Source organism: Canis lupus, chromosome 15 (genome assembly GCF_048164855.1).
Source record: "Canis lupus baileyi chromosome 15, mCanLup2.hap1, whole genome shotgun sequence".
Taxonomy (NCBI): Eukaryota; Metazoa; Chordata; class Mammalia; order Carnivora; family Canidae; genus Canis; species Canis lupus.
This window is the reverse complement of record NC_132852.1, coordinates 29910279-29938209: the sequence shown is the minus strand read 5'-3', so window position 1 is coordinate 29938209 and position 27931 is coordinate 29910279. Positions and strand designations below refer to the sequence as shown.

The window sequence follows — 27931 nt, the reverse complement described above, 5'->3', positions numbered from 1 at the left end:
GGGAAGGAGTGATTATCTGGAACAGGAGAAAGAAGGCTGTTGCTAATGGAGTTAAATTCTGAAATCTGATGCCTAGAAAATCCCAGGTCCAAATATGATGACTCATGCCAAAGAAACCTATATTCTGTTTGTTGGCATATTCTGCCACTTGAATATTCTTTTAAAGATTGTAATAAAACACATTTATCAGGCATAGTGGGATAGGTGGGAGTAAAATGCACTCATGTATGCAACTTATTTGAAAGGGCATCAAAAATAAGAGTAAAATGAGCATCTGATAAAGCAAATGTTACTTGTAAAATCTAGACAATGGGCATAAGACTTTTACAATGCACTCAACTTTTCTGCAGTTTTGAAAATTCTGTAATAAAATGCTGGAAAAAACTTTTGAATATTTTTTTCATGGCTATTTTTGGCCATCTCATATGACAGAGAACCCATCTTAATATACTATAAATGAGTTTTATTATAAAAACTCCACCGCCTATGCCAAACAAACAAAATAACCAACTCCACATTCATTAACCTGCATTTGTGCACTTCTCTTCCTCCATTGCATGTACCCTTCCCTGCCCTCCTTCCCTTATCACTCTTACTTTGAGGGACTGATTCTTAAAATGAATTTCAACATTATATCAAAAATAAAAGATTCATATAATTTTAACTACTGTCTAATGGCGACGAAGTACCTTTATATAAACAAAGAAAATCTAAGAGCTTTTCCTGACCCTTCCCCCATACCATTTATTTACTGAGAAAGGATTTTTCTTAATGCTGCCCTTCAGTCCCTGGGGAATTAGAACATCTATGAATAATGTGAAGAGGGAAACTGTAAAGTTAACTTTACTGACAATCAGAAAGGTTAGACAGTAAGCTTCATTTTGTTGGAAAAATAGAAATGGAGTTCTTTAATTGTTGATGACATTTGCATCCTGAACATATCTTTTTCCAGTGGTCAAATGGTCAGGGATACTGTAAGGCCAAAGACTCTGATGTGGAGGTTGAGCTTCTCCACTGCTGTATTTCTTACCCAGTTATGCATACAGATATTTTATAAAACTGTTAAATATTTATGATGCAGTACAAAGCCCCTCTAAAAGCATCTGTATTTAACTAAATCATGTCACTGACAGCAAGACGCATGCAGAGTCATTTCACCTAGCAGGAAAGTACTTCTTTTACATATCACTGCCATGCAGAGTTTCAACCATATGCTGTTTCTACCCCCACATACCACCCTTAAGAAGGAAAAGGCTTTTAAAGAGGCTTCTCAAATGAAACATAAATCTTCTCAAGTGTTTTTCAAAAATTCTTCCCTGAGGCTCTGCTATGGCCTGTCACGAGAGGTGAAACAAATAACCCATCCTCAGGTTGAGTCCCCTTCATCCCAGGTTAAATACTTGGATTTAACCCAATCTTTACCCCTGTCATGTCCTTCCAAATGTTTACCACTGTAGTCTACCACTGTCTGTATTAAAGGCATCGAAAAAGTTAAATACCAAAGGATATCCAAAAGGTATCCATGTACAACTGGATCCCTCCCATTCTTCCCTTTCATCCATAAAAAGAATCCAAGGAAAAAAGTTTTTGATGAGTATATCAGAAGTTAAATTATTGGTAATCATTCACAGACTTAAAACCAAAGAATCTATTGAGATAAATACTACTATTTAAACCATTTTCTAAGATACTTAAGCTTTTGGTGATGCAAATGAACAGCAGAGAGAAACTGCTGGATTTAAAAAAAAAAAAAAAGTGCAATGAGAAGGTAAGACATTTTTAGGCATCTCCAAGCTCAGAGCTAGCTGTACTCCTGGAGACAGGAGGTTTAAAATAACCTATGGCTGAGGGGGAAAAAAAAAACATTCAATGGGTACAAAAAAATTATTTTAGTGAACTGTATGCTGTCAAAAACTCAGAACTAAATGCTTGAGTTGTCCAACTCAAAATGAAATGATATTACTGTAATTCAGCCAACATACAGCAACTGATTAGGAAATTTGCTGTTCAGCATTTAAACTAACTTCATTTCACAGGCTGGAAGGTAAAAATGGAAAACCTCAGGATGACCTGCTTTTCAAAAGCAGGAGATTTCAGATTTTGAGGTCGCTGTGTTATATATGATCAAAAATAGCTACCATTTCTAAAGACCAAAGATGTATGTTAATTCATCTTGCTATCTATCTGTCCATCCATCCAAAAAATGTTCACTAAGTGGGTGGTCATGTCCCAGGCGTTAAACTGGGGTTTCTAGATGTGGTAGCAGGAAGGGAAAAGACATTCTAGCCTACAGTATCTCTTTTCTCTGCAGTAGAAAGTGGGTTTATCTGCTGAGAGTGAAGGCATGATTCGAATTTTGAGAACAGTAAGGTCTAAGTGTCCTTGGAAAATAGAAGAGACAGTTGACTATAAAAAACAGGCAGGGCAAGCATCCTGGCAAGTAATATATATATACCAGACCTTCCTTATTTATCACCCTCACTCACTATCAGGATCCTTACTTCTCCTCTTGAGAATTATATTTTGCAAGTTCACGAATGGAAGAACACGTAAACAAAAAGGTCATGGATAACAGAGGAAATAACTTCTGATGAGCCCCCCTGTTCTTGGACCTAAACAAGTAGGGGGAGGGAAGAAGAAGAGAAGAGAACAAGCATATGATAATGACATGGATTGACTCCTCAGATTAGGGCACCTTTTTCCAACAACAGAATTTAATATGCAACTCTAGGTGGCCCACTTAATCATGCTGTGTGTCGCTGAACTCTGGCCATGATGAAACCGACCCACTTAAATGTAAGTAAGTACCTGAGTCAAAAACTTTAACATACTGAAAAATGTGATGCCTCTCTGTTGTATATTTCTTCTACTATGAACAGGATCACTGAGGGAAGAAGACATGCCACAAACCCAGAGTTTTAGCAGGAAAATTTAGTTTCTCTCTATTGTTTTTTAAAAGAAATGAAATCAGTATCTGAAAACACTGTGCAGGGGTGCCTTGGTGGCTCTGTCAGTTAAGCATCTGCCTTCAGCTCTGGTCAGTGGGAAGCCTGCTGTCCCTCAATGAGTCCCATGTTGGGCTCCCTGCTCAGTGGGGAGCCTGCTTCTCCCTCTCCTCCCTACTCATGCTCTCTCTCACTATCTCTGTTGCTATCTTTGTGTCTCTCTCTCAAATAAGTAAAATTAAAACACTGTGTAATTACAGCTAGTTAAAAATTATTCCTATTACACTGAATGGGGAAGGTTTGGTCTTCAGTTATTGCCTCTTCTGTTAGAGATTTCACATGTATTCTTTCTTTTATTTATTATTTTTTAAAGATTTATTCATTCATGAAAGAGAGAGAGAGAGAGAGAGAGAGAGAGAGAGAGGCAGAGACACAGGCAGAGGGAGAAGCAGGCTCCATGCAGGGAGCCTGACATGGGACTCGATCCGAGGACTCCAGGATCACGACCTGGGCTGAAGGAGGTGCTAAACTGCTGAGCCACCCAGGCATCCCACTTTTAAATGTTCCTCTTTGCCAGTGTATCCAGATGCATTCTAGGTTCATCTTGTCCTTGCTGCCTTTGATAACTTTGCTCATTCACTCATTCATTCAGTAATTATTTAGTAAGTGCCAACTACATGCCAGGCTCTACCTAAGACTATGAGAATAAGAGAAAGAAAGCAATGGTTCCTGCTTTCAAGATGTTACACTCTAGGGGAGGACGTAGTTTTCCTAATCCCAGTCTGGCACAAATGCAAATACTTCAGAAGTGAAAGTCCATGTCTTCTCATGGATACTATTTATGTGGCAGACATATTCTGGAAGCAGTGTTTATTGTATATGCATGTCTAAGTATCTGAGATTTTTCTTCACTCAAAATCCAATTATGAAAATATTTCCTTCCGATAGTGTTTGACTAATGACAGAAGAAGAATGCAGAGATCCAATTCCAGAAAGCACTAATCCTAAACAGGAAGATTTTGGAAGTATTGGATAATTAGAGGCAGAAAAACATAATCCATCTATATCTATCCTCAGTATCCATCAAAAAAAAACCACCCATTGAAACAAACTAGGCTATAGTAGTTATAGATGATGGGTTGATTTTTTTTTTTTAGATATTATTGGCCTGATTGCTTTTAGTGGGTGGATTAAAATACATAAATGAAATATTAATATACTTTATTATTATCTTTTTTGGTGAATTGGAGACTTCTTATTTACCAGTGATGACAATGCAGTTTTAAAATAGGGCTGGCCAAATTTTCTGAATCATTAAGGAAATGTTTTAATTTCACAGAAATCCTGACATTTCAAAATAGAAAAAATCTGTACTCAAAATCAAAGAGAAAAAATTACACTACATACAGATATGGATCATGATTTAATTTAAAAATCAGTTGGTTGTAGAAACTAGTTTGATCAATAAGGAAGTTCAACATGAGTCAAAGAAATAAATATGAAACATTTTTTGAAACATTTTGATTAACATTAGTTCTGATAACTACCTAGTTCTGCAAAATTTCTCTGACATGGCAAAAGCTAAAAATGACCAAAATAAGTGTCATTATTAGTTATAAGTCATCATATTCATAAATACATGAGCCATTCAGATTTAAACTGATAGTAATTAAAGAAACCAACAGTGAAATGAAGAGGATTAACATCCTTAATCTACTTAGAAACATGATTTCTCCTTCTTTCAATTGATTCTGATGAAAATATACAAGGCTCTAGAGCACCCTGATTCCCATTTAACATCTAAATCAACTTGAATTTTTTCATCCATACAACATAATTTTAATGCTGAACAATCATTCTATGAAAATCCAATGATGGCATTTCCAATAAAGAAAAGGATATATATTGGGATGACACGTTCTAACTTTATACTAACATTGTCTGAAAGTGCATCTTAAAGAACATTGCTAAAGAAGTTTTGTTTTTAAAAATTAGCTTCTCGTTTAAATACTAAAATCTCTATTGCTCAAAGTAAAACATTAATTTTTAATGACACTAAGTTTATAAACACTTTGAAGTTAAAAGTATGATATATATTACTTACTTTACTATTAACTCATTATCATAGCATTTTTCCTTCTTCATCCTAAATCCAGTAACTTGTTATACCATCAAGCTGGAGCACTATGTATTATCTTTAGCCACTATCTCACTACTGTTCTTAAGAACAAGTGTGCACACACCCAAAAAGGGTAAATGGATTGTATGCAGAGTAGAAGAGGTTTTAAAAATAAGTAAATTAGATCTAATCAAAAGGTCCTAGGTGAACATTATAAGCACTTTCCAGTTGAATTAAGCATGCAGTTTAGTCAGCAAAGACACTATTTTTATAGATCATGTTTATGTCTACTATAAATATCATAAGCATTCCATTAACATTAACCCAGTGATTAATGCATATATGATGGAGTTGGGTTCTAATCAGTGATAATAACTGCCTACAACTATTTCCCCAACCGTTCATCTCCCCACTGTTTTACCCTAACAAAGACATGCCTACTGAAGTCTAAGGGTTCATGTAGTTACAGGAAACCAGATACATTATTTATAAGGATGCAGAGGATAGAAAGTTCGGCTATGTCGCTTACCCTAGCAGTAGTAGGCTCTGCGCTATTGGCAATAGGAACCTTGCCAGTGCATTAGAAGATGAGATTGAGGGATCACTGCCAAATAAAATAGCTAAGTAATAACAAACGTTAAAGAGCCTTGGGGGTTGGAGGGAGTCCTGAGCTCAGAGCTGAAGCACAATTCAGATCTCCAAGCTTTCGCAGTCAATGCAGAAAGAAGAGCTGTAATCCCAATTAATTCATTGTGTCTTATCTTTCTTGAGTGCTTGGTTCTTAATTACAGTTATACACTTTTTTTAAATGTGCTTTCCGTGGTTTGTAGAATCTGTCTGTAGTTTTATACAGGTGCTGAGCCCTATTGTGATGTATGTGCTGTGCACATTGACATATGCTGAATAAATGGAAACATTTGTCATGTATGAAAAGAACCCATTGGACCTGATGTAAAGAACCAGGGAAGGTATTGCACACAATTAAAACCTGCCTGGAAATGCAAAATAAATAAATAAATAAATAAAAATAAAAATAAAATAAATGTTACTACAGTATCTGTGTACAAATGAGAAAATCACAACCAGTATCAAACAGGTATGGTGCATAGATTCAGACTGCAAGCTCAGGGATTATTCATCCTGCGTTTTGTGTTGTCCACCCTATTTACAAATCCAGATCACTGTTTTAGTGATCCAGGACAAATTGGTATTTTCTCCCCTTGATTTCAAAGAAAAAGAAACCCAACCATGAAAAAGCCACAATTTCTTACTCTTCATGTGTTCAAAACTGATATATTGCTATAGACAGACACCTGTCACGGCTTTAAGTAGATTCTGAGATAGTGCCATTCAAGTTTCATTTTCTGTTTAATCATCGTCAGTCACTTGGAATTTATACCACAATGCAACAAAAGGCTGCATGCTTTAAATGTTAATAGCAGCAGGAGATGAGAATGCCATCTTGCCTGGGAAAAAAAACAACCCTAAAAACTGACAAAATAAGTCAATCTAAATACAAAAAAGAAAACTTACTGTAAAGATTCTACACTAAATAACTTTATCAATCTGAAATTTAAACAAAAAACTATGATTTTTATTCTGCATCTCAAAACTGATCTGAAAACTGCCATCAAAATGAAGGATGAGGTAGCTGAGGCTACCTATCACATGTTTGCTTCTTATAACCCAAGTTTTAGATATTTAATGCACACATCTTTTATTGGCCATAATACATTCATCATTCTCCCTCCACCCCAAAGTGTGTGTGTACTAGAGGTTCCTGGTATTCCTTCTAAATTATCCAAGTATCAATGAATAGAATTTGTTACCTCAAACTTTCTAGTTTTAATTTTTTTTTATCATAGTAAATGTGTAATATATATTTCTGTACTTTGCTCAGGAACCTTAATTCATAGAACTGATTTGGTCCAAGCAATGACATTAGAAAAAAAGATTATTTTCAAAAGTAGCTGCAATGATCACATGACCTTCAGAGTATGAGGTCAGAAAAGAAGGGGCCCCTAGGTGGTGCAATTGGTTTAAGCATCCCACTCTTGGTTTTGGCTCGGGTGGTGATTCCAGGTTCCTGAGATTGAGCCCCATGTGGGATTCTGTACTCCATGTGGAGTTTGCTTAGGACTATCTCTGCCCCTTCCCCCCTTCCCCTTTCCCAAAACAAATAAATAAATCTTAAAAACAAAACAAAACAAAACAGAGCAAAAAAACAAAGTCACAAGACGAGCCCTCTGAAGGTTTGTCTTTCACCCTCTGCAATCAGTGAGTGAAAAGATTACAGGATCTGGAGTCAGAAGGGGGGGGGGGGAATGCAGCCTTGCTTCTGCCACCACCTGTAATATAACCGTGACAGACATGGACTTGTCTGAGCCTCTTAGTTCCCTCATTCACATAATGGCATTAATAAATATTTATTCTCAGATGAGAGTACCAGACATGTGATAGGTGCTCACTAAAGGATACTACTACTTTATTATTATTATCATTTTTAATGATAATAAAAGAAAGGTCAACCTTATTAACTCTAAGCGGGCACTCTCTTACTCCCAAACAAGTGACTCTTCAGCACCACAGGGAGGAACAGCGACCAACCAGTTAATATGTACATTTTCAGATAATTTGTAATAATCCCATCCAAGGTGAAACAGGTTCTAATGAATCACCATGTAAATGAGTATTTATCTAAAAATGAAGAGACTTTCTAAATATAGAAACCAGAAAGAAATTTGAAATAGAAGCAAAGTATGAAATACTTCTCAAAATTAAAAATTCTCTAATATTATTTAAGCCAATGTTATTTTTAAAAACTTTGACTTTAAAATATTTAAATATTTGTTTCATGATTTAAGATTTAGATGGCTTTCCTACAATTACATCTGTACAGCTTTAAAAAATTATAATTAACTAAAAAAAATCACCTCACTGTTTATGTTTATATCCATTTAATTAATACTTCCTGGGAAATGGCACAGTGATATGCTTGGGGAATGCACACAAATACAACCCCAAATTCCTTCCTCCTGGACCTTACATTCTAGTTTGGGAACTGATGTGCATATCATGTTAATTAACAAGCGGCAAGTTTATTGCTTGAAGCAAAAGCTATGAGACAACCAGAAGAGTACCCCTGGGCAGTGGAAGATAATCTAACATCTTCGTACATCAACAAAATAATAAAGAGTTTACTTTCTTCCTTGATTGGACAAGCAATGCTTTTTTTTTCCTCCACAATTTCAGAGCATAACTTAAATAAAATATACCCAGGTCTGCAAAAGGAGGGAGGTGAGTTACAACATTTTGAAAATATATTGAGATTATAGTTGGTCCTCTATTCACGAAGACCCTCTCTACTAGAAGTCTCTATTAGACACACTCCTCAATGAACTTTGTACACAAATCACAGCCAATGTTCTAGAAACATTAAAAGAGCAAGCAATAAGTTTTACTAAAATACTTGTTTCTCTATGTATATGTGTGTCAGGTTTCATTTTTATTTTCTGACAAAGCTGAACAGTTTTAAACCTCAGTCCCCTTCACCTGCACTGTAAAAAATGTTTTTAAAGGTCCCAATAAATCCCTTATGTGCCCCCTGAGTCACCTATATCCTTCCTAAAGCTTATCTTGCTTTTACACACAGTCTCATTTGCACATACACAGCAATTCTGCTGCCCCCATAATCTATTCGTTCTAAAACATACCCAGGAACTCTTTGTATGGTTTATTTTTTTGCAGATAACTTGAGGATCAAGCCTGAGCAAGATGCATTTCTGCTCTGGAGTATTAGAGATGTGAAAATAAGAAGCTGCCATAAGGATAACAGAGAATCCATCTGGATCAACTAAAGGGAAATGTACAAAATTTGTAAAAAATCCATTATGGCCACTTAAATAATTTTCTCTTGATATGTGTAAGGCTATTTCTCTTCATATTTCCTCATACGACATCTCATAAAAATATCCTGTCTGACATGGTGCATTCTGCCTGGAACAGTTCATCATTGCTGGACCATGTTAGATTTCACAACTGTTTTTAAGTAAATGTAGCAACTTCCTTCTTATAGGTTTGTAAACTAAGAATTAAAATAACAATGATCTGTTCTCCAAGTTACATTATTTGTGAATGGCATGGATTTTTATAAGTTGATTAAATAGCTAGATCTCTAAATTAAAATGCAGAACATTTATATAAAACATTGTAAAATAACATTTAATACTATTTCCTTTTGCAGATTCTTTTTCTGAATATTCTGAATACATCTTAATTTTCACATGAGGAATTTGTAGTTCAAAATTCAGTCAAATGACACAGAAGTTTCTTGTCAATTAATCACTGCTTTTAATAAATGAATTTTAAGGAATCAAAAGAGGAATCATTATAAAGGAATATGTTGTTTTTCAATATTTAGCCATTTTAATAGATTTATTTTATTATTTTAATTTCTATGTTTCACTCAGTAATAATATAATTAGACATGTTTTCATGTTTACTATTTCTTTACTATTGACCTTTGGGTCAATTCAATGGACTTAAAATAAAAACAAAAACCTCCAAATTTTGCCAAATGAAAATAAAATTGTTCAAGAAACTTCAACTTTTCCATGTACATGTCCAGGTAACCTAATCAAAAGCATCTTTTTGAATATATTTTAAGTCCATCTATGAACCTGGGTAAGTTTCTGAAAATCAACAATAATTCAATTTACCATACTGTGATTATGCTCATCTAAGATTTCCAGTTAAGTTTCTAAATCCCTTAAAAATTCCCCAAACTACTTTCAAAACCCTCCTTAGTGCAAAGTAGCTTCTGATTGTTCGTAATGTTACTTGGTCTTTTACTTTAAATAGTAAATCACAGATTTTCATCATTTTTCTTAAATAGGATAAATTTCAGAATTCTTATCTCTTGGTATAATTACTGAGCTTTAAACATGAAGCAGAAACAATTGGCTACTTAAAACAGAGACCACAGTAAAAAAAAAAAATATTTTCAAATAATATTATTCAAATAATATTTCCTTTTAAATCACATGCCACGGAATGGGTAAGTGTATTCTATCTTAAACAATATTATTTAAAACAACAACTTGATTTATTTTTTTAAAGATTTTTATTACTATTTATTTATTCATGAGAGACACAGAGAAAGAGGCAGAAACATAGGCAGAGGGAGAACCAGGCTATGCAGGAGCCTGAAGCGGGACTCGATCCCAGGACTCTGGGATCACGACCTGAGCCAAAGGCAGAGGCTCAACCACTGAGCCATCCAGATGCCCCCAAAACAACAACTTGATTTAAAAGTCTGCCCCCCATATTTCACTTTGTATCATGAGCATGTGTCATTGCACATAATTATCACAATTAACCACAATTAGTCTTTCTACTTTACTACAAACTACTTCACCCAAGGACTGTTCTTGATTCATCTCCCCCAACCCACTCCCCACTTCAAGAAATACATATCACAGTTCCTACCTAGCATCATGCTGGATCACTGTGGGAGATAGATTATTAACTATTTGCTTATTTTAATCAAAGAGAGAAAAAGTTCTAAGACTCACATAGCAAAAATTTTAATTTTCCACTTACCACTCACTTGCTATTTGACCTTAGTTGTCACTTGGCCTATTCGGATCTGTATTTTACTATTCTGACTGTTGGAATGTAGAGATTAATAGCCCAAAATTCCTTTTAAAAATTAAAAGAAAGATTGATGATATTTTCCATCACAGCGAATAAAAGTCCTGCAATATTTAACAAAACCTGTCTCTTGGCCCCCTGTCACCCTCTCTCAATTTCTCTCTCCTTGTCACATTTTTTAAAAAGCTTGATATTCCCTGAAGAAAAGATTCTGGAATCTCTTCTGAAATTCCAAATTCTGGAATACCTGAGCAATGAAGAAAACAACAGCTCATATATGATCAACAAATTCAACCTAAACACCAAATCTCTAAATGAGAGATAGTTATGGACTTTAACGGAGATGAGCGTAGCTTGAGACTCTAACCCACATTGGCACATATAATTGGTTTTAAAGATTTTACTGACTTCTGGTAGACTGAGAGATAAAATGAAAAGTGCCATTCCAGCAATTCTTTGACCGTTAGTTGAACTATGAATACACAGCACCTTTATTTTTAAAAACTGAATTAAATACTCAAGTGCCTTGTATGCTAGATGCATTATAATAAGAGTAGGGCGGGGAAAAGTGGGTTCTGCCTACAGATGAACTGGTGAAGACATTATTTCCTTCAGGTTTCAGTGGTCATGTCTATAAGGCTGATAAAGCCTCAGTAAAGTGATTTATTTCACACTTCAACAAGACCTGCTGACTTTTCTGTACAATATGAAATGGAATGGGCTAAGCATGCTTCTTTTCCTTCTCTTACTGTTAAAAGGAAGAAACAAACTAATCAACACACAGTTACTCTGGTGAAAGAAACTAGTAGTTTTTCAAAATCTGTTTAATCATAGAGTTTTTAATAAAAGAATCTGGATCAAGCAGACTTTGACTTTTAACTCCAAAGTCAGAACATTTTACAGATTTCAAAAATGCTTCCCATGTATTCTAGTTGGAAAACTGTTACTCATTTTTTTTCTACTTTCTTCAGAAAAGCATTAAGTTTCTGGATTTTTTCTTTTAAAGAGTATTTTTAAGAATGATTATATAGTCAACTCATAGGTTCTAAGAAAGAGTCTTTCAAGGTATTTCAATTGTCTTCAGTTTTCTAACTCATTTTCTTTAAAATTTCTGCATTAATTTTGTCTGCCTGATTAAAGAATATTCAGTTAACATTGATTTTTAAATTTCCTTTAAAATTCTCTGATGTCCATCTCCTGATTCTTCTCAAGCTGTCTACTCATCAGCCATAGATGGCTGTGTTGGTTTTGCCTGTCTAGCCCACTTTGTCTTTCTTTAGGTACAAAACATTCCTCTCTGTAATGAACCTATACCCTGCAATTCCCATGGCACTGAGCCCATCTGTCTCACTAACCCAAACGCACACAGCAATGGATATCTGACCCCGCCCCTGCCCAAATGAAGTCATTAATCTCCCCTGATACAGTAAAGATTTTAGGGGTAGACATATGACACAAGTAGAACCAATCGCATTCTTCCTTAAATTTTGCTGTGTGGATAAGGAATAGGCTTTCTCTTTTTTAGATTATGAGCTGAGGGGTTACAGGCTTAGAGACACCAGCAGTTATCTCCTTGTCAGGCAGAGAAAACCCCCTAAGAATGAAGCTAACATCTGTAGAGAAAAAAACACATAAAGACTGAGGAACCATTCCATTATGCATTTGAGGCTCTGGATCAAATTGGGCCAGTTATGTAAGCCAACATACTCTCTTTACATCTTAGCCCTTTGGAGTTAAATTTCTATTGCTTGTAATTGATACAGTCTTAAATCACAATCCATATTTCTTATTTTGCTGCTGCTTTATCATGCTGTTCCCCATCCCTTCCTCTATCTTATTCCTCCTTCTTCTCCAGGGAGAGAGCTATTTCCTAAAGTATCCCAGGTCCAATTTAAAGGCTTCTTTTCCCATTTTCCTATTTCTCAGATCCTTAGATAACTTGAAAAAAAAAAATAAAACCACCAAGTTCAGCATAAGTAAATTTATCAAAATCTTGTTAGCTCTGTTATTCTAGAGGCTTTCTTGATATGTACCTCCCGGTCTCCATTCCCTGGCCTCCACTTCAACATTTAAAAAATTAAAACTCTTTTCTATATAATCCATTTCACTGCTCTATCCCAAATGATTAAAAATACTTACTATAGCTTTTACTACTCTGAAAACAGGAAGAATAAAGATGTCCTTTCCTCTCTCAGCTAATATACAAAAAGACTGATTTTTTTAATGTTAAAGAGAATATTTCAGTAAAAATCACCCCAAAGAATAAAATACAGGGAAATAATTGCTCCAGGTCTGACAATTTTCCATTTATGAATTACTCTATCGTGCAAATAATTTTCATGATTTAAGATATCATGTACTAAATTAAATAGTAGTCTGGAGTAAGGCAATGCATCTATCCTCAACATAAACTAAGCCGAGGAAAATATGCCTGTTTGATGAAGATCAAACTCCCACTAGCACAATGACTCTAAGAGTACTCCCATCTCTGTAAAAGAGCATATTTGGAAATACACCACATCATTCTGAAAATAACAAAGTCAAGCAGCAAGGTCACTGAAATAGTTCTAGACCAACACTTCTGCCTCCTTTTTTACTATTAAACCCTTGAATTGTGTTGTCATTAACTAGGGCTTGCCTGTCCACTTCATTACCTTATAGTTTGTGGAAAGTATATTACTTCAATAAAAGCTGGCTTTGAGATAACTGGGACTAATGTGATCATATTCCTGGAGGCTTTATACAAACTGCACCTTGATGCTTTTTTTTTTTTTTTTTTTTTTTTTTTAAAGAAGGCCTTCCCTCAAACTAGCTGAATGGATCCCGTAAGACTTTGTAAATAAAAGACCATAACATTTTCAATCAGGAGATTCAGGTTAAATTTTTGCTCTACCACCTACTTAGTTTTTGAATTTGGACATGTCAGAGTATCTGAGGCTCAACCCCTCATCTGACAAATGGGATGAAATCTAGGTCACAGAGTTCTTGTGTGAATAAATGACTCAATGTATAAAAATATGCCTTATAAAATATACAGTATGATACAAATATCAGTCATATATACATATACACACAAATGATTTATTTCATGGTTCAAAAGAATAATTTTGTAAAGGTTAATTTTAACTGAATACAAAAAGTTAACTATAATTTCATTATAAGCTCGATCAAAAGTTTTGAGATTATCTTATCCAATAGTGGAATGCAATGAAAGTCAATGACTTTAGAAAGGTCAAAGGCAGAACTGAAGAATTATATTACATATAAAGTACCACAGTGGCAGGTGGTACTTGAAGAAAAAAAGTAAGATATAGTCACTTACAAAATGAATGAATGAACATGAAAGCAATAACTTGCCTGAGCATAGGAATGGCTGTGATGTATCTGTCCATGCTCTTGCTCCAAGTCACTTGTCCTAAAAATCTGTATGTGTCTAGGCAATTAGAAAGATGGAAGTAATACCAGTTGGGCAATTTCCTTTTTAAATTATTCTCTTACTATATGATGCATGAGAATTTGTTTGTCATTCTCCACAACAGAATGAGCCACCACACCCTTGAAAATGTCATGCTTACAAGAAACCTGCAAATACAATTTACATTCAATTGGAAGTAGCTCTCCAATGGACAGACTTCATATTTTGCGACCAATAAAGATCTGAAATTGAAATGCCATTTTTCCAGCTGCGAATCATTTAGCATAGGTTCAGGCAGTTTCCTCTACCATAATAGCAGGTAAGTCAGTTACAGCTGAGGATGGAATGTAAGAATCATAGTTTTAAATCTCCCCAATGGACCAGCAGACATGGTGCTATCTAATCAATACGTATCACTGTGCTATTCCCAAGTGAAAATGCTGTATCTCATTATAACAGAAATGTCCTGCAGACAAAAGACATTTTCCCCTTCAGCTAGCTCTTTTAGGTGCCAAATTAAAGATTGAATTGTCCATTTCATTCAGAGATTTCCGAGGACTTCCTGGATAAGTTCCTTTGAAATGCAGCCTTAGCTGAGAATATAGAATATTCTGAAAAGACATAGTGACTTCTTGGCATAGAACTTTCAGCATCATCATTAAGAGTGCAAAAAATTAACCCCTTTCCTCCTCCAAAAATAAAGATATTTTCCTACATTGTTCAAATGAGATACAAGGCCTCCTCTGATTATCAGTCTCTCTTCAGAGTCACATTGTTGTTGTTGTTGTTGTTTTTTTCATTTTTCTCTCTCCCACAGATAGAGGAGACCACCTAAAAGCAAAGCTGTGCTAAGTGATTCACATTAATTTTCCCACATTTCCAATGTAGATTTGAGATAAACAAGATTATATGGGCCCTGAAACTGAGTCTCAGGGAAATTAAACAACTTACCTAAATTTACCTAGTAATTACAGCACTCATGTTTAGATTTTTGAGCATGTGTCCACCCAAGTTGTGTGTTTTCTACATTTCACTTCACTGCCTGGCATGCTTTGATGCATAAAACACAGATCATATGGGCTCAGCTGGTCCCAGGTCCTGCATTTACCTAAGCTACCACTCATACTCCCAATCCACTTCGTGTCAAAGATTACTTTCCAGTCCATTCACAAAATCTCATTCCTTTTAATATTAAAGGCTCTTTCTTTGAGGCAACAAAACTTCACATGTCATGCATGGCAGGCTAGTGGATTGCCTGGGTTTGAATTCTGCTTCTCTGATTTCAGGTAAGATCTATCAGCCTTATCATCTGAAAAATGGATTAAGGTTTTATGAGAACTATGAGTTATGATCCATGTAAATCACCTAGCACAGTGCCTGGCACACAGAAAGTCTTCAATAGATGTTTCCCATTATTATTATTATTATTATTATTATTATTATTATTATTAGAAATTTATTACTATTGAAGACTGTTTTCCAGAAACTTATCTTTATTTTTTCCAATTACTATTCATTAGATTTTTTATTTTTGTTTCCTTCATTTACATATTAAACTGAAATGGATGGTTCTCAATTCAGTAAAGTGACTGATATAACAGTTGCACTTTTTTATAGCATTCAAAAAAATCACACCAAAATAGGGTCACAGACAGCTAGCACTTCAGAGAGTAGTCTAAGGTTTGTTCCAAGTAATTCTTTTACTTTTTCCTGATCCTACACATAAAGGAGGAACAAGAGAGCCCTACTAACTGCTTTGTAAGGTTCACATTCTTCTCTTTACATATCACTTACTATGTGTAATATAGGACACTCATTTAGCAAATCATACGTTTCAAGTCACCAATGCCTCATTTACCAAAAAAGAAGAATAAAATAAAGGAAAATAATGTTAATTATAAGATCGTTATCAGAAACTTCTTGAAAATTTTATAAGTTAACAACTAAAAAATAGTGAGCGTACAGTTCAAATTTCAATTCCAATTGCAAAAAAGAAAGTTAAAACTGTCCTTACAAAGGGAAGGATTATGGGGCAGCCCGGGTGGCTCAGCGGTTTAGCGCTGCCTTCAGTCCAGGGCGTGATCCTGGAGACCCGGGATCGAGTCCCACATCAGGCTCCCTGCATGGAGCCTGCTTCTCCCTCTGCCTGTGTCTCTGCCTCTCTCTTTCTCTCTCTGTATGTCTCTCATGAATAAGTAAAATCTTTAAAAAAAAAAAAAAAAGGGAAGGATTAGTAACTTTGATATTTCACCAATATTTATGAAATGCTAGGAATATTAAATACAAAGGTAGAAGAAATGATAGGGTATTTGTAAATGAAACATAAACCCCTTAAAACCTCTAGTCAAGAACAGCTGCTTTATTGTTACAGTGATTTAAAAAGTTATTTAAAAATTTAAGATTTAAAACTATTCTAAAATATTTCTGATTAGTATTTAGTAACATGAGAAAAATGCTTGATACACTAAAAGTAGAGAGAGGGAGGGTAGATAAACAGGAAAGCCAGAATAAAAAACACTGATGAGAAAAATATATATTAAAATATTAGCAGTGGTATTTCAGATAGCTAGGTGAGCAATTCTGTTCTCTTCTTTTTGTCTTTTCTATCCCAACAGGAGTTACAGAGGACAAAAGTAGAACTTTGAGGGTGGGCATGGTCAGGCAGGGGTCTGGGGAGAAGCAGGATGTGGGCAGCAAAGATGGACTTGGCACCCTGCAGGGCACCTGAGCAGGGCCAAGGGCTTCAACTAATACTGCGGAACCCTCCCAGGATTTACTCAGCAGTGAGATTCTCTCATCAATAGGACTGGCGGTAAGGGGATGTTTCTGCACAGAAGTATGCACATTTGGACCCGAAAGATGGAGAAGTAGCAGGGCTGCGGCTGACCCCACAAGCACACCAACTCATCATAAGACATAAAAGGTTTGCTGAATCCATAGTACTTTAGGAAGGCTTTTCAAAATGTACATAGAGAGGGACACCCTGGGTGGCTCAGTGGTTGCGCATCTGCCTTCAGCTCAGGATGTGATCCCAGGGTCCTGGGATCCAGTCCCATATCAGGCTCCCCACAGGGAGCCAGATTCTTCCTCTGCCTGTGTCTCTGCCTCTCTCTGTGTGTCTCTCATGAATAAATAGATAAAATATTTTTTTAAAAATGTACATAGAGAACACCAGTGCCAACAGTTCAGAGAATGTAGCCCCCCCAGACATGATTACATTGCAAAAGCATGGTTCACTTTTCAAGCACAGGGATTTACTGGTGTCTCCTTTCTGGCTGAAATGCAGTGAAAAGGAACCTGTTCTTTAGGGCTGATTATTTCTAACCCATGTGAACTTTCCCAAGGCTTTCAACTCTTACATATCATTTGAAGGTATATGTCCTGCTTATGGCTATTTGTTTCCTCACATTTCTGTTTCAGCCTTTACTGGATGAAGGTATGTTGACATCACACATTTCTGCACTGCGGAGTTCTGGGGATGTTCCCTCCAGATGGGTTGAGTGCCTCACGCTGCTCTCATTGCTCCAACCAAGACTGGACTTAGGATCCTGCCACCATTGGTTATATTTTCAAATTACAGAGTGTATTTTCATGATATTAAAAAAAATGTATGCATTAATCAACTCCACAGTATTTACTGAGAGCCTAACATGAACAGGGAAGGGAGGATGTATGCAAATGGCAGACTGAAATATTTTAACATGATATCAAAATACAAAGCCTTCATTCTTAGTCTTAAACCTTTACCGAATATCAGGAACTAACTCTACTGAGAATTAGAGATCAGAGTCAGATTTCAAAATTATTTCTCTCTCAACAGTATTGCAATGAATACAAATGTAAACTGAGAGATTCATTTCAGTTCCCTAAAGCTCTGGAAAACCCAAAGAAGTATTTCTTCTATTCCAAAACTACTCGGATATGCTTAAGGATAGCATCCATCGCTCTGTTAATGATAGCAGGAGGGTTCCAATTACAAGAGTTCCAATAACTTTATTCAATGAATCATGCAGGGGAGAAATTGTTCCCAGACAAAATGCCAAAAAGAAAAATCTAGTATTTGCCCTTGTATAATAAACACTCGAAAATCTAAAACAAAGCTCAACATGATTCCTTAATGCTAGTTAGCTAAAATCTATATAATTATACTAATCTTTTTATAAGTAGAATTAAATAACAAATATCCCAAACTCCCCAGAAGGGATTACCATTTTAGACTATGTAATGAGTATCTTTAGAATACAGAAGAAGCCCATTTAGTCTTCTCTAGCATCTTATTTCCTGTTTGATCTCACTAGATTACTTCCATCAATCTAGATAAATGATGCTTTATCTCGCTAAAATATAGTCAAAACATCATACTTCATGCAATAAAAAAATACGTTTACATCATATCATTACAGTTCTGGTACCAACCCGAAGGGAAAGGCTTTAGATTCAAACTATATATATTTAAACAGACTGACAAAACAATTGAAGTGGCCTAAAGTACAGACCTTCTTGCAAGTATTTCCTACCATGTTGATAGCCAAAGGAAATTGTGCCATAAACACACTCTCCACGTTGGAATAGAGTTAATTGGGAATACCTATTTATTGAAGAGCTTCTCAAACTGAGAAATAGCTTTAAATAAAGAGCTAAAATAAGGGAAAGCAAGACTGTTAATTATAAGTTTTATTTTCAAGGTCTGATAAATTCCCCCACTGGATATCAAAATTTAATTCTATTAGATTCACAATTCATAAGTACCAAAACTATTTTTACTAGTCCTTGCTAATTTCTTAAGTTCCCCTGACATGGCACAAAGCACCAATCAATCTAACAGTTGTAGAACTCCATAAGCACAAAGCACATTTCACATTAAACAGATGAAAACTAATCTGAGATCTTGCCTAGGGACCTGCTTTCAAACATTTTCATAATTAGTCATTTGCTATTGAATTTGAATTAAGGGCATCTATATATAGTTTCCTTACTCTATCACAGCAGACTTTATATGAGAACTGGGGAGCTTTAAAATAAGCTCCAAACAGCTGGGGATCAGGCCTAGGCAATTGCTAAAGGCATCAAGATATGCTAAAAACAACTAACGATGTTCTCTATTGCTCACTCAGAACCAGGCCTCAGAGGCTCTGCAGTCATTTGTCAACATTCAAAGACACTACATTAGAACACCACCACATATGTGTCTTCTAATATCCGTGTATATCTTGGGGGGGGGGGGGGATAGCTAGTCCCCCCCAAGCACAGCATGGGGCCATTCCCTTCCAAACACCAAATACCAGCCTACTCCCAAACTTGATGTACTGTTCCTCAGTGAGGGCAGAAGACAGACACAGGACCACCATCTCCAGCAAAGCAGATATTGTCTTGGGTTAGAAACTAGCATATGGAATATTTAAATATACTTACATGAAGAAGTATTTGCTCCTTCTGTTGATACTGATATTCTAATGGGAGACTCTATAAAACAAAGAAGTGAAATGAAGCTTTATTGAGTCAGGCTGCTTGCATTCTTACACCAGAAATGTGCCACGCTTGAGGATCATCCAGAAAAAGAGGACTAGAAAACAGTGCAACAGAAAAGCTGAAGCATTTCAAAGTCAGAGGAAGATGTATGCAATATTCAAACACCACAGAGGACTATTTCTGTGATTCGAAACCCAAAGACTCTTTTGAAAGGTATGAAAATGGGGTCAGTCCATCTGCGAAGATACCCATGTACCAACTGGTATATGAACTTCCTAGAAACATTACTCTGAACAGATCCACAATACAGATGAAATGCACCGTTCCTTCCCTCAAGTGTGGTCTTGATTTTCAGAAACATGAAACCAAAGAGAACAATCCCCATATTTAGAGAGACTGAAAGTCAACTTTCATGCGTAGAGGAAATAAAAAAAAGAAGAAGACGAAGAAAAAGAATGAATCTATTCTCAGGCAACATGGTCTGCATAAACACCCTGACCAAATATGGTGCTGAATAAAGTCCATGCATCGATCTACTGGAGCAATCAGGTTAAGATCAAACACAACATGCTAAGTAAATTCATAATATGATCATTGATGATATACGGTAGCAAGATTCTCTTAGGTAGCAAGTACAAAGGAAGAGAAACTAGTGTTTAAATACAGACAGAGCATAAAACACAACTCATGCAGGAAAAAAAAGCATGGGGCCTGTGGGTTTTTATTAGTCAGAAAGAAGAGCAAGTTAGTATCAAAGAGGGATTGAGATTCAGCAGCCAGGAAGTTAAAAGATTCAAGTCATATATCAGAAAATAATAGTTATAATCACTCCTGATTCCCAAGAGAAGCACCACATAATCTGAAAAGCTCAGGCTCCTAACAGCATCTATTGGAGTCTGATAGTGGAGACCCTTATAAGAAAGAAATGCCTGAACAAAAGGGGGAAAAATTCAGATACCTCAACAATTTTTTTTTCTTTTTTCTTGTTCTTTTTATCTCTCTCTTTCTTCCCCTCCCTTGGTGTCTCCTTCTCTCTTGCTTTCTTTCCATCATTCAGAAAAGTACAACCCTCTTAGACCCCAGGATCCTCCCACCCAGTAACACGCATACGTATATCTTAAGAACACATGTATATGCCCTAAGCATTTTCAGAGCCAACTAAGTTACAGAGAGATTTAACTTTTATGATCTTGAACAGGTGGCTTTGATGGGAAGAGGAGAAACTGGTGACGGTTAAATCAGAAAAGTCTGTGTTCGATGATATGGCCTCTTATAGCTTCTCAACAAAGTACAGGTCATAACGAGAGAAATCAATGAAGCCAAAACATTAAACACAGGTAATGGGAAGGAATACTGAACTGGAGGGATCTGCTCTCCTACTTTTTTTTTTTTTTTAAGATTTTATTTATTTATTCATGAGAGAGAGATAGAGGCAGAGGGAGACGCAGGTTCTATGCAGGGAGCCTGACATGGGACTTGATCCCGAGTCTCCAGGAGCATGCCCTGGGCCAAAGGCAGGCACTTAACCGCTGAGCCACCCAAGGATCCCCCTCTCCTACTTTCTGAGACATAGGACTTAACATTTCTAGTGCTTCAGCTTTCTCATCTGTATACACCAAGAAAAATAATGTCTTGTTTCACACATCTGTTGTGAAGACCAAATGAGATCTAAAAATCTTTGTGAACTGTACAGTGTCACACAGAAACAAGTTATCATACTTCTGAAGTTGAGTTTTGAACCTAGGACTCTAAAAACTTGCCTCCAATTAAATATGAACTTTTAAATATTCCAAGGTCTTGTTAACTAGAGAATAACAGAGGATAAGTAAAAAAATAAAATAAATAAAATAAAATAAAATAAAATAAAAATAAAAAAGAGAAAGAAAGAAGAAAGAAAGAAAGAAAGAAAGAAAGAAAGAAAGAAAGAAAGAAAGAAAGAGAAAGAAAAGAAAAGAAAAAAGAATCCACAGCAGATTCATTAAATGCACAGCCAATGGAGAAATCAATGAATTATGGTTATACATGCATTAGTAGAATTGGGTTATAAGTTGCTAATACTGTTCAGATTGTTAGTGCTACTGGCAAATATTATAGGCAAGGAAGAAACAAACAAAAACAAGCCAAAAACAAACCAAACAACATTTGAAAAGTTCAGGCTTCTATCAATGTTTTCTAGAAGTTTAGTGATCAACAACTGCTCGTTAAGAATCCAGAGGTCAGGGATTGGACACTGACACACTATCCGGGCATGAACTACCATGGATGAAAGGAAGAGAGGGCTAAGAGAAGCACCTGTAAAGATTGTAAAAACTGAATGTATAATCCTGATGTCCCTGGTCTAATGTCACTAAGCTGTATCTAGACATTTCTTTTTCCCATGCATGCCTCTCAGGCCCAACTTCATACATATAGCAAGAACTGTACTCTTTTAAGCAAAATCTCAAAAGGCAAAATGAGCTGGAGAAAATCTGGGAGCAGAAAACAAGAACAGCTACAATTTGGAAGTAGAAGGGATTCTGATTAGTAGAAGGTGCAGCCAGCAGTTATGCCTGTCGTTCTGGTTAGTAAAATTTGGTGAGCTTATTTTCCTTACCTGAAGACACATATGCTCTTTCAGTTGAGGCTGGCATGCCAGTGATGATGTCTGCAAAAAGAAAAGGTGATAGGATATTATGATGTATTATCAGGAGGCTGGGAGCCACTTCCACAGCCTACCTTCAAATTACAAAAGAGCGTAAAAGAAGAAAGTATTGCAAGAGAGTGATGAAAGTCCACCCCAAAAGTCAGAAATGCAAAAAAAAAAAAAAAAAAAAAAAAAAAAAATCTGCCCAAATAAGTAGTTCTTCTTTCTTGGGCAAGAGCATGAGATGAGCTATGCTGGAATATGTAAGAAGAATTCTCCACCTCCCTGCAAGGCTAGTGCAGGACAACATACAGCAAGGAGGCTATGGGCTTCTTCTCAGAAAGGAAGGCAGATAGAAGTAAAAAATGTCAAAGCTATAGGATCAAAGGTGTGGTCAGAATTTTTAGGTTATCAATCTTCGGAGAACTACATGTTTGTTCAAAACCAAAACCAAAAACCAGTGATGTTTCTCGGTGGGATTGGTGAAAAACATCAAGTTCTGACACTGAACTCTATGGAAAATTGCCAACGGTGACCCAAATGGGGGCGCCTTTTCTATAGACTTTCAGTGATTCCAGGCAGGGCACAGAGTAAGTAGGGAGCTCCCACCCCAAGGGAGTGAAGAAGAAACTATATACGTCTGGACACACCATTATCATGGGAATCGTGACAGACTTGTTTAAGCTTTGACGTGCTTTCTTTCAGTTTCTTTCAGTTTTCTTTCAGTTTCCTTTATAATGGAACAAAGGACGATTCCATCGCCTAACCAATTCTGTCTTCTTCCGTCCTTTTGAAAAGGGGTTCCCATGCTAAAAGCTAGTATTTTCAGTAAGGATAGGTTTATGAAGCCTGAAAAGATGCAGTGATGCCATGATGAATATCATTCAACCTTCACTGTTTGCATAATTATTGTTAAATGACTTAATAATATTTCATTCTTTACTAACCAGGACAAAAAGATATCTTGAATCTGTTGTGATATATACATATATATTACGGAAGTTACCAGTACCTACTAAAATCCTAAGCAAATCATCTTTATCATTTTATGTTGAATTAACTGCCTGTTAATCATGGAGTTAGAAATGTTCACGATCAACGTAAATGATCTTTAAATATAAATATGACCATTTCAGGTTTCCATGCTAGGACTAGTCCAGTAGGTAAAAAGATTTAATTTAACTGGCAATATTTCTTCAACCTCAGAAGATTCTCTAGGGATAAAAGGTTTTGTGGAACCAGAAGGGAAAAAAAAATAACATGAGATTCAGCAGGGATGTTTAAGAATAAGTGTCAAGTAAAATATGAATATATAAAGATCAGAAATATACCTTTTAGTACGACCACATATATCTTTCTTGTGAAGATTAAGTATGGATGGCCCTCTCTATCAAACATTAGGAGGACCGGCCATTCAAGATATGAGATTATTATCAAGGCACCAGAGTAGCCTACATTGCCTCTTACACCCACAAAAAAATTGGAACAAGTGAAAGGGATCAGAATGTGAGTGTATACAATACCCTTTGGACTTTCTCAAGCAGCAAGCATTAAAGAGGACAGCCTGAGCTGATAATATGGCAATATCTGTTTCTCACGTGGCTATGACTTTCTTGATTTGGGCTGCAGAAAACGAATCTGTGCTTCTTTGGGGGAAATTTAAGCTGAGAGAAAGATTTTAATCCAAGATTCACAACATTTATCTTTCCCTATGAATACCTAGAAGAAGATCCACATTTCTAAGCAAGTGCCCACATTAGGAGAGAAGTTTCCTTTTCTGCCCTTTGGGTCTCATCAATGACATGACAGCCAGACTGAAATTGTAAGCTCAGGGTCACAAGAATTGGACAGAGGTCCCAATCCCAACATGAATATCAAGATGCTTTTCAAATATATTTTTGACAAACCAAGTAGTTGTCACTGTGACCTTCAAGAAAAAAAAAAAAAGAGAGTCAGAGCTTTTCTAGCTCCAGCACGAAAGATCTCAGATTAGAGGAAAGGTTAACCATAACATTTCCTTTTCAAATTGAATGTTACATAAAAATACCAGAACAGGAGGTTATTATAAAAATCTATCTACACGGAGACAACCTAAAATAATCTCCATTCCTAAAAAAATATTAACAATCACGATAATCTCCCTTCCTAAAATTAGGTATTTACACGGGAGGCTTTAAAAATATCTTTAACGATTATGGTTCCAAATAGAAACCTTCTGAATATTCTTGAGGAAAACACAAGTTAGAAGTTGTACACTTCTACACTAAAAGCATCTTTCTAAAAAAAATTAATCTTTTTAATTAAAATTACTCAGCAAGCATAATTATGCATGTTTTGGGTAGAATTCACAGACTTTTTACAAAACAACTTTTTGCTATAAGTGATTGAAAATAATTTTGTTGCAATTATGGATCCAAAAAAATTAAGTCCTGCAATTTTCGTGATGTTTATTTAAGCAATATATTTTTCCTGCAGTAATTTGGTATATTAAATTTGTTAATTTATAAAGGACATCCCCTTCATTAGTGCAAATTAATGAGGATTTAGCATTATCAGGAACTCAACACACCTGAGCAGCTTATGCTGAGTAGGCAAGTAAACATAAGGAACATTAGTATATTTGCCATGTTTGAATGCTTTTTTAATAAATTAGATCTGCTCTCAAGAAAAAGTTGCAGTGTCTGAAAAATGACACCTTCTGGAAAGGAATTTTTCTAGTTATTATGTGTGCATGACTTGTTTGAGATTTCACCATGAGTACAATATACTGAATATAACTATTTAGTGAAAGACACATAGACATATATTCAAACATACACATGATGGGTCTATGTGTATTTAAACATCCACTCTGTGACTCTGTTATTTTGAAATTATAGGTTATTAATGTGTGTGCAAAAAATAAGACCAAGTCACCTTTTTTTTAAAGACTAAAAATGGACCTACTTATTTATTAGCACTAGTAATGATGATTTAAGGAATATCTTCAAGTGTCTCTATTCTTGCTCACGATGAGAGCTTACTCATGGAACTCAATGTTCCTATGGGATATTGAATCTCACTCAATTTCTCTCCTGATTAAACAAAAAGAAGAAAATCTAGTAGAGGATATGATTGATTTGTATATTCTCTTGTATTAAGACAAGAGAGACATTTTGAAATTAATAAATGATCTGAACAGAATAGATACTATGAACTGAAAAGACAACTCCATTCCACTCATATTGTTCTTCCTTAGTAGCCTTCATGGAAATCCAATCTGATATGCTTTTCATATTACAAAACATTTTATATGATTGTCAGTTTAATAATCACTTATTTACCAGTATCACAGCATTTCCAACAATGCCATCAATTTGAGAGAGGGGGAAATGAAGCCTGTTACCCCTATGAGCCAATTTTTTAAAGGACCAACTGATATATTCGGCAAATTTTGTGGAAATAATATTTTTGGTCAGCAAATTTATTGTTAGAAGCCCAATGTTCCTATGGGATATTGAATCTCACTCAATTTTTCTCCTGATTAAAAAAAAAAAAAAAGAAAGAAAAAAGAAAGAAAGAAAAGAAAATCTGGTAGAGGATATGATTGATTAGTTTGTATATTCTTTTGTATTAATCTTTTAAAGACTGCAGTACTTAATTAATTTGAAAACCAGTTAGGTCTATTACTGTCTTCTCTAAACAGATGCCCAAAAGTTTTTATGGAGCTTCTTAGCTAAGAATTAATTGCGAAATTAAGGTCTCCTGCATAAAGACCAAGCCAAATGAAAGGCAAATAAAAATGAACATACAGCGTACAAGCTATGTAAGCATGGTGTATGTGGCCTCTTAAGCTGCCATATTTGAATTCATGAAAGGATCCTCCCATAACCCATCATGTAATGATGACTGCCTATGAGATCCTTCTTTATATGAAACCTCAACTGGTCTTTGTTAGATCCACATAGTCCCAAAGTAATTAGCAGATTGCATATGTGTGTATCTATCTACTATAGGGCAAATTCTTTTTTCCAATAAGATTGGGATTAAAAGGCATTAGAAAAGGCAGAAAATATATACATTTCTAAAACGTAGCTTAACATTGTGACTGGCTGTCTCTATGTGTGTGTATATATATACACACATACATATATATACACATTTATATGTATATATACATATACTCATTCTTTTCTAAACATTCAAAAATTATGAAAATATGGTCATTATGTCAAACATATAACAATTCAAGGAGAACTTCTTGGGTTTTTTGTTATTTAATTTATACCTAGTTGCTAATCTAAGCAAATCTAAACAATGAGTTTCATTGCAGAAAGTTCCTAATGTTGGATGGAAGACTTTTATGATCCATGCTAATTTTTTCCTGATGGTTCTATAGTTAGGTTTGGGAATTTAAAATAGCACCAAATAGCAAAGTCATCTTGCTACATTCTTCATTTTTTTCTAGGGAGAAAAGAAATAATCTCTTGTGCATATCTTCCTTCTCCTTGCCCCTGCCATCTCTCCTAGAATCTTGTACCAAAATATATTCTAAACATCTTAGTGCAAAGAAGGCACCTGTGTGAGAATTTCAGTATGGCACAAGGAATCTTTTGATTAGTATGAAATTAGGATAATTAGCTCATAGCAGCATACCAGGATCTTTCAGCAAGGCAACCTGTGCAGATATTATCAGACCACAGTTATGTACTTATAGGAGAAATATGGGAAAGATGAGTGAGACAGCACAAAATTAAAAAAATGGCTAATATTTTGTAGAAAATATAAATTAAAATCTCAAGGGGAGTTCTACATAATATAATGTTTTGATAACACTTTCTTATTTTTAAGATTTTTTTTCTAGGACCCCCAGAAGGAAATGAAATTCTTGAGAATTCCACTCTCTAAGCCCAAGTCAATAATAAATACACATTTAGGAAGAGAAGGTTTGGCCTTGTGGCAGTTTATAACCACAGTAGAGTGCTTTTTCCCTCTGAAAGAGTGTTTCTGTGCAGTGTTTGCCCAGATTTCTAGGGAGACAGGGATATGACAACACAAGTTTGTGTATCTGAGTCCCAGAGAGTGCCAGACCTGAGTGGAGACTTCTTTGATAAGTAGAATGGATCTGAATAGAGCAAATTCAAAGAGGGCAGTAGAAGAGGCTGAAGGATCGGAAAGATTATTTTCTTTTTGGTTGTGCTGCAACTATGTCCCTGAGGTGTTGGGGGAAAAGCGAGTCTCCCAACAAGCAGAACACATTGGCCTTGTGTCTCATGGTGGCTGCCAAAGCCACAGGCTCTGATGAACAGCAGGCCGCCCTCAGCCTCTGAGGAGAAGGGCGTTTCTAGGCGGCCATGTTTCCAGTTTCACCCTCCTGGGCTGAGCCTTTGGTGGGCACCTGACCAGAGGGTGGATGATTTGTAAGCTCCGTGGGTCTTTGCAAATGGTCTGGCACAGTAAACTCTGCCAATCAGATTCTCGCAATAGGGAATCTGATTGGGGAACTAAGAAAACAATCACACAATAGGAGTTAAAATGGAAAGAATGCCTTAAAAAGAGCCATGAAAAAAATATGGCCAAGTGAGATCATAATCAGGTTAAAGTTGGTAATTATGAAGAGGCATAGTTGAAAGCAGGAGGTGAGATGATAAAAGGACCAGAAGCTTCAAGAGAGTATTTGAAGCACATTAAAGGCAGACACTAGAGAAAAGATCCAGAAACTCCCATTT

General features: G+C 35.7%; 1 protein-coding gene across 10 annotated transcripts in view; it reads right to left on the bottom strand.

Annotated features, from left to right (window-relative positions):
* The window catches only part of NRG1 (neuregulin 1), a 1074255-nt gene that overhangs the window by 132352 nt on the left and 913972 nt on the right, over positions 1-27931 (bottom strand). For 8 of the 10 annotated variants that reach the window (XM_072776370.1, XM_072776369.1, XM_072776371.1 and 5 more), the window contains exons 4-5: positions 22194-22244; positions 19544-19594 (exon numbers count right to left, since the gene is read on the bottom strand). The exons of the other annotated variants lie outside the window; for them this stretch is intronic. In XM_072776370.1, coding sequence (XP_072632471.1) covers positions 19544-19594; positions 22194-22244 — 102 coding nt within the window. The remainder of the gene's footprint in view (positions 1-19543; positions 19595-22193; positions 22245-27931) is intronic. 10 annotated transcript variants of the gene reach the window in all.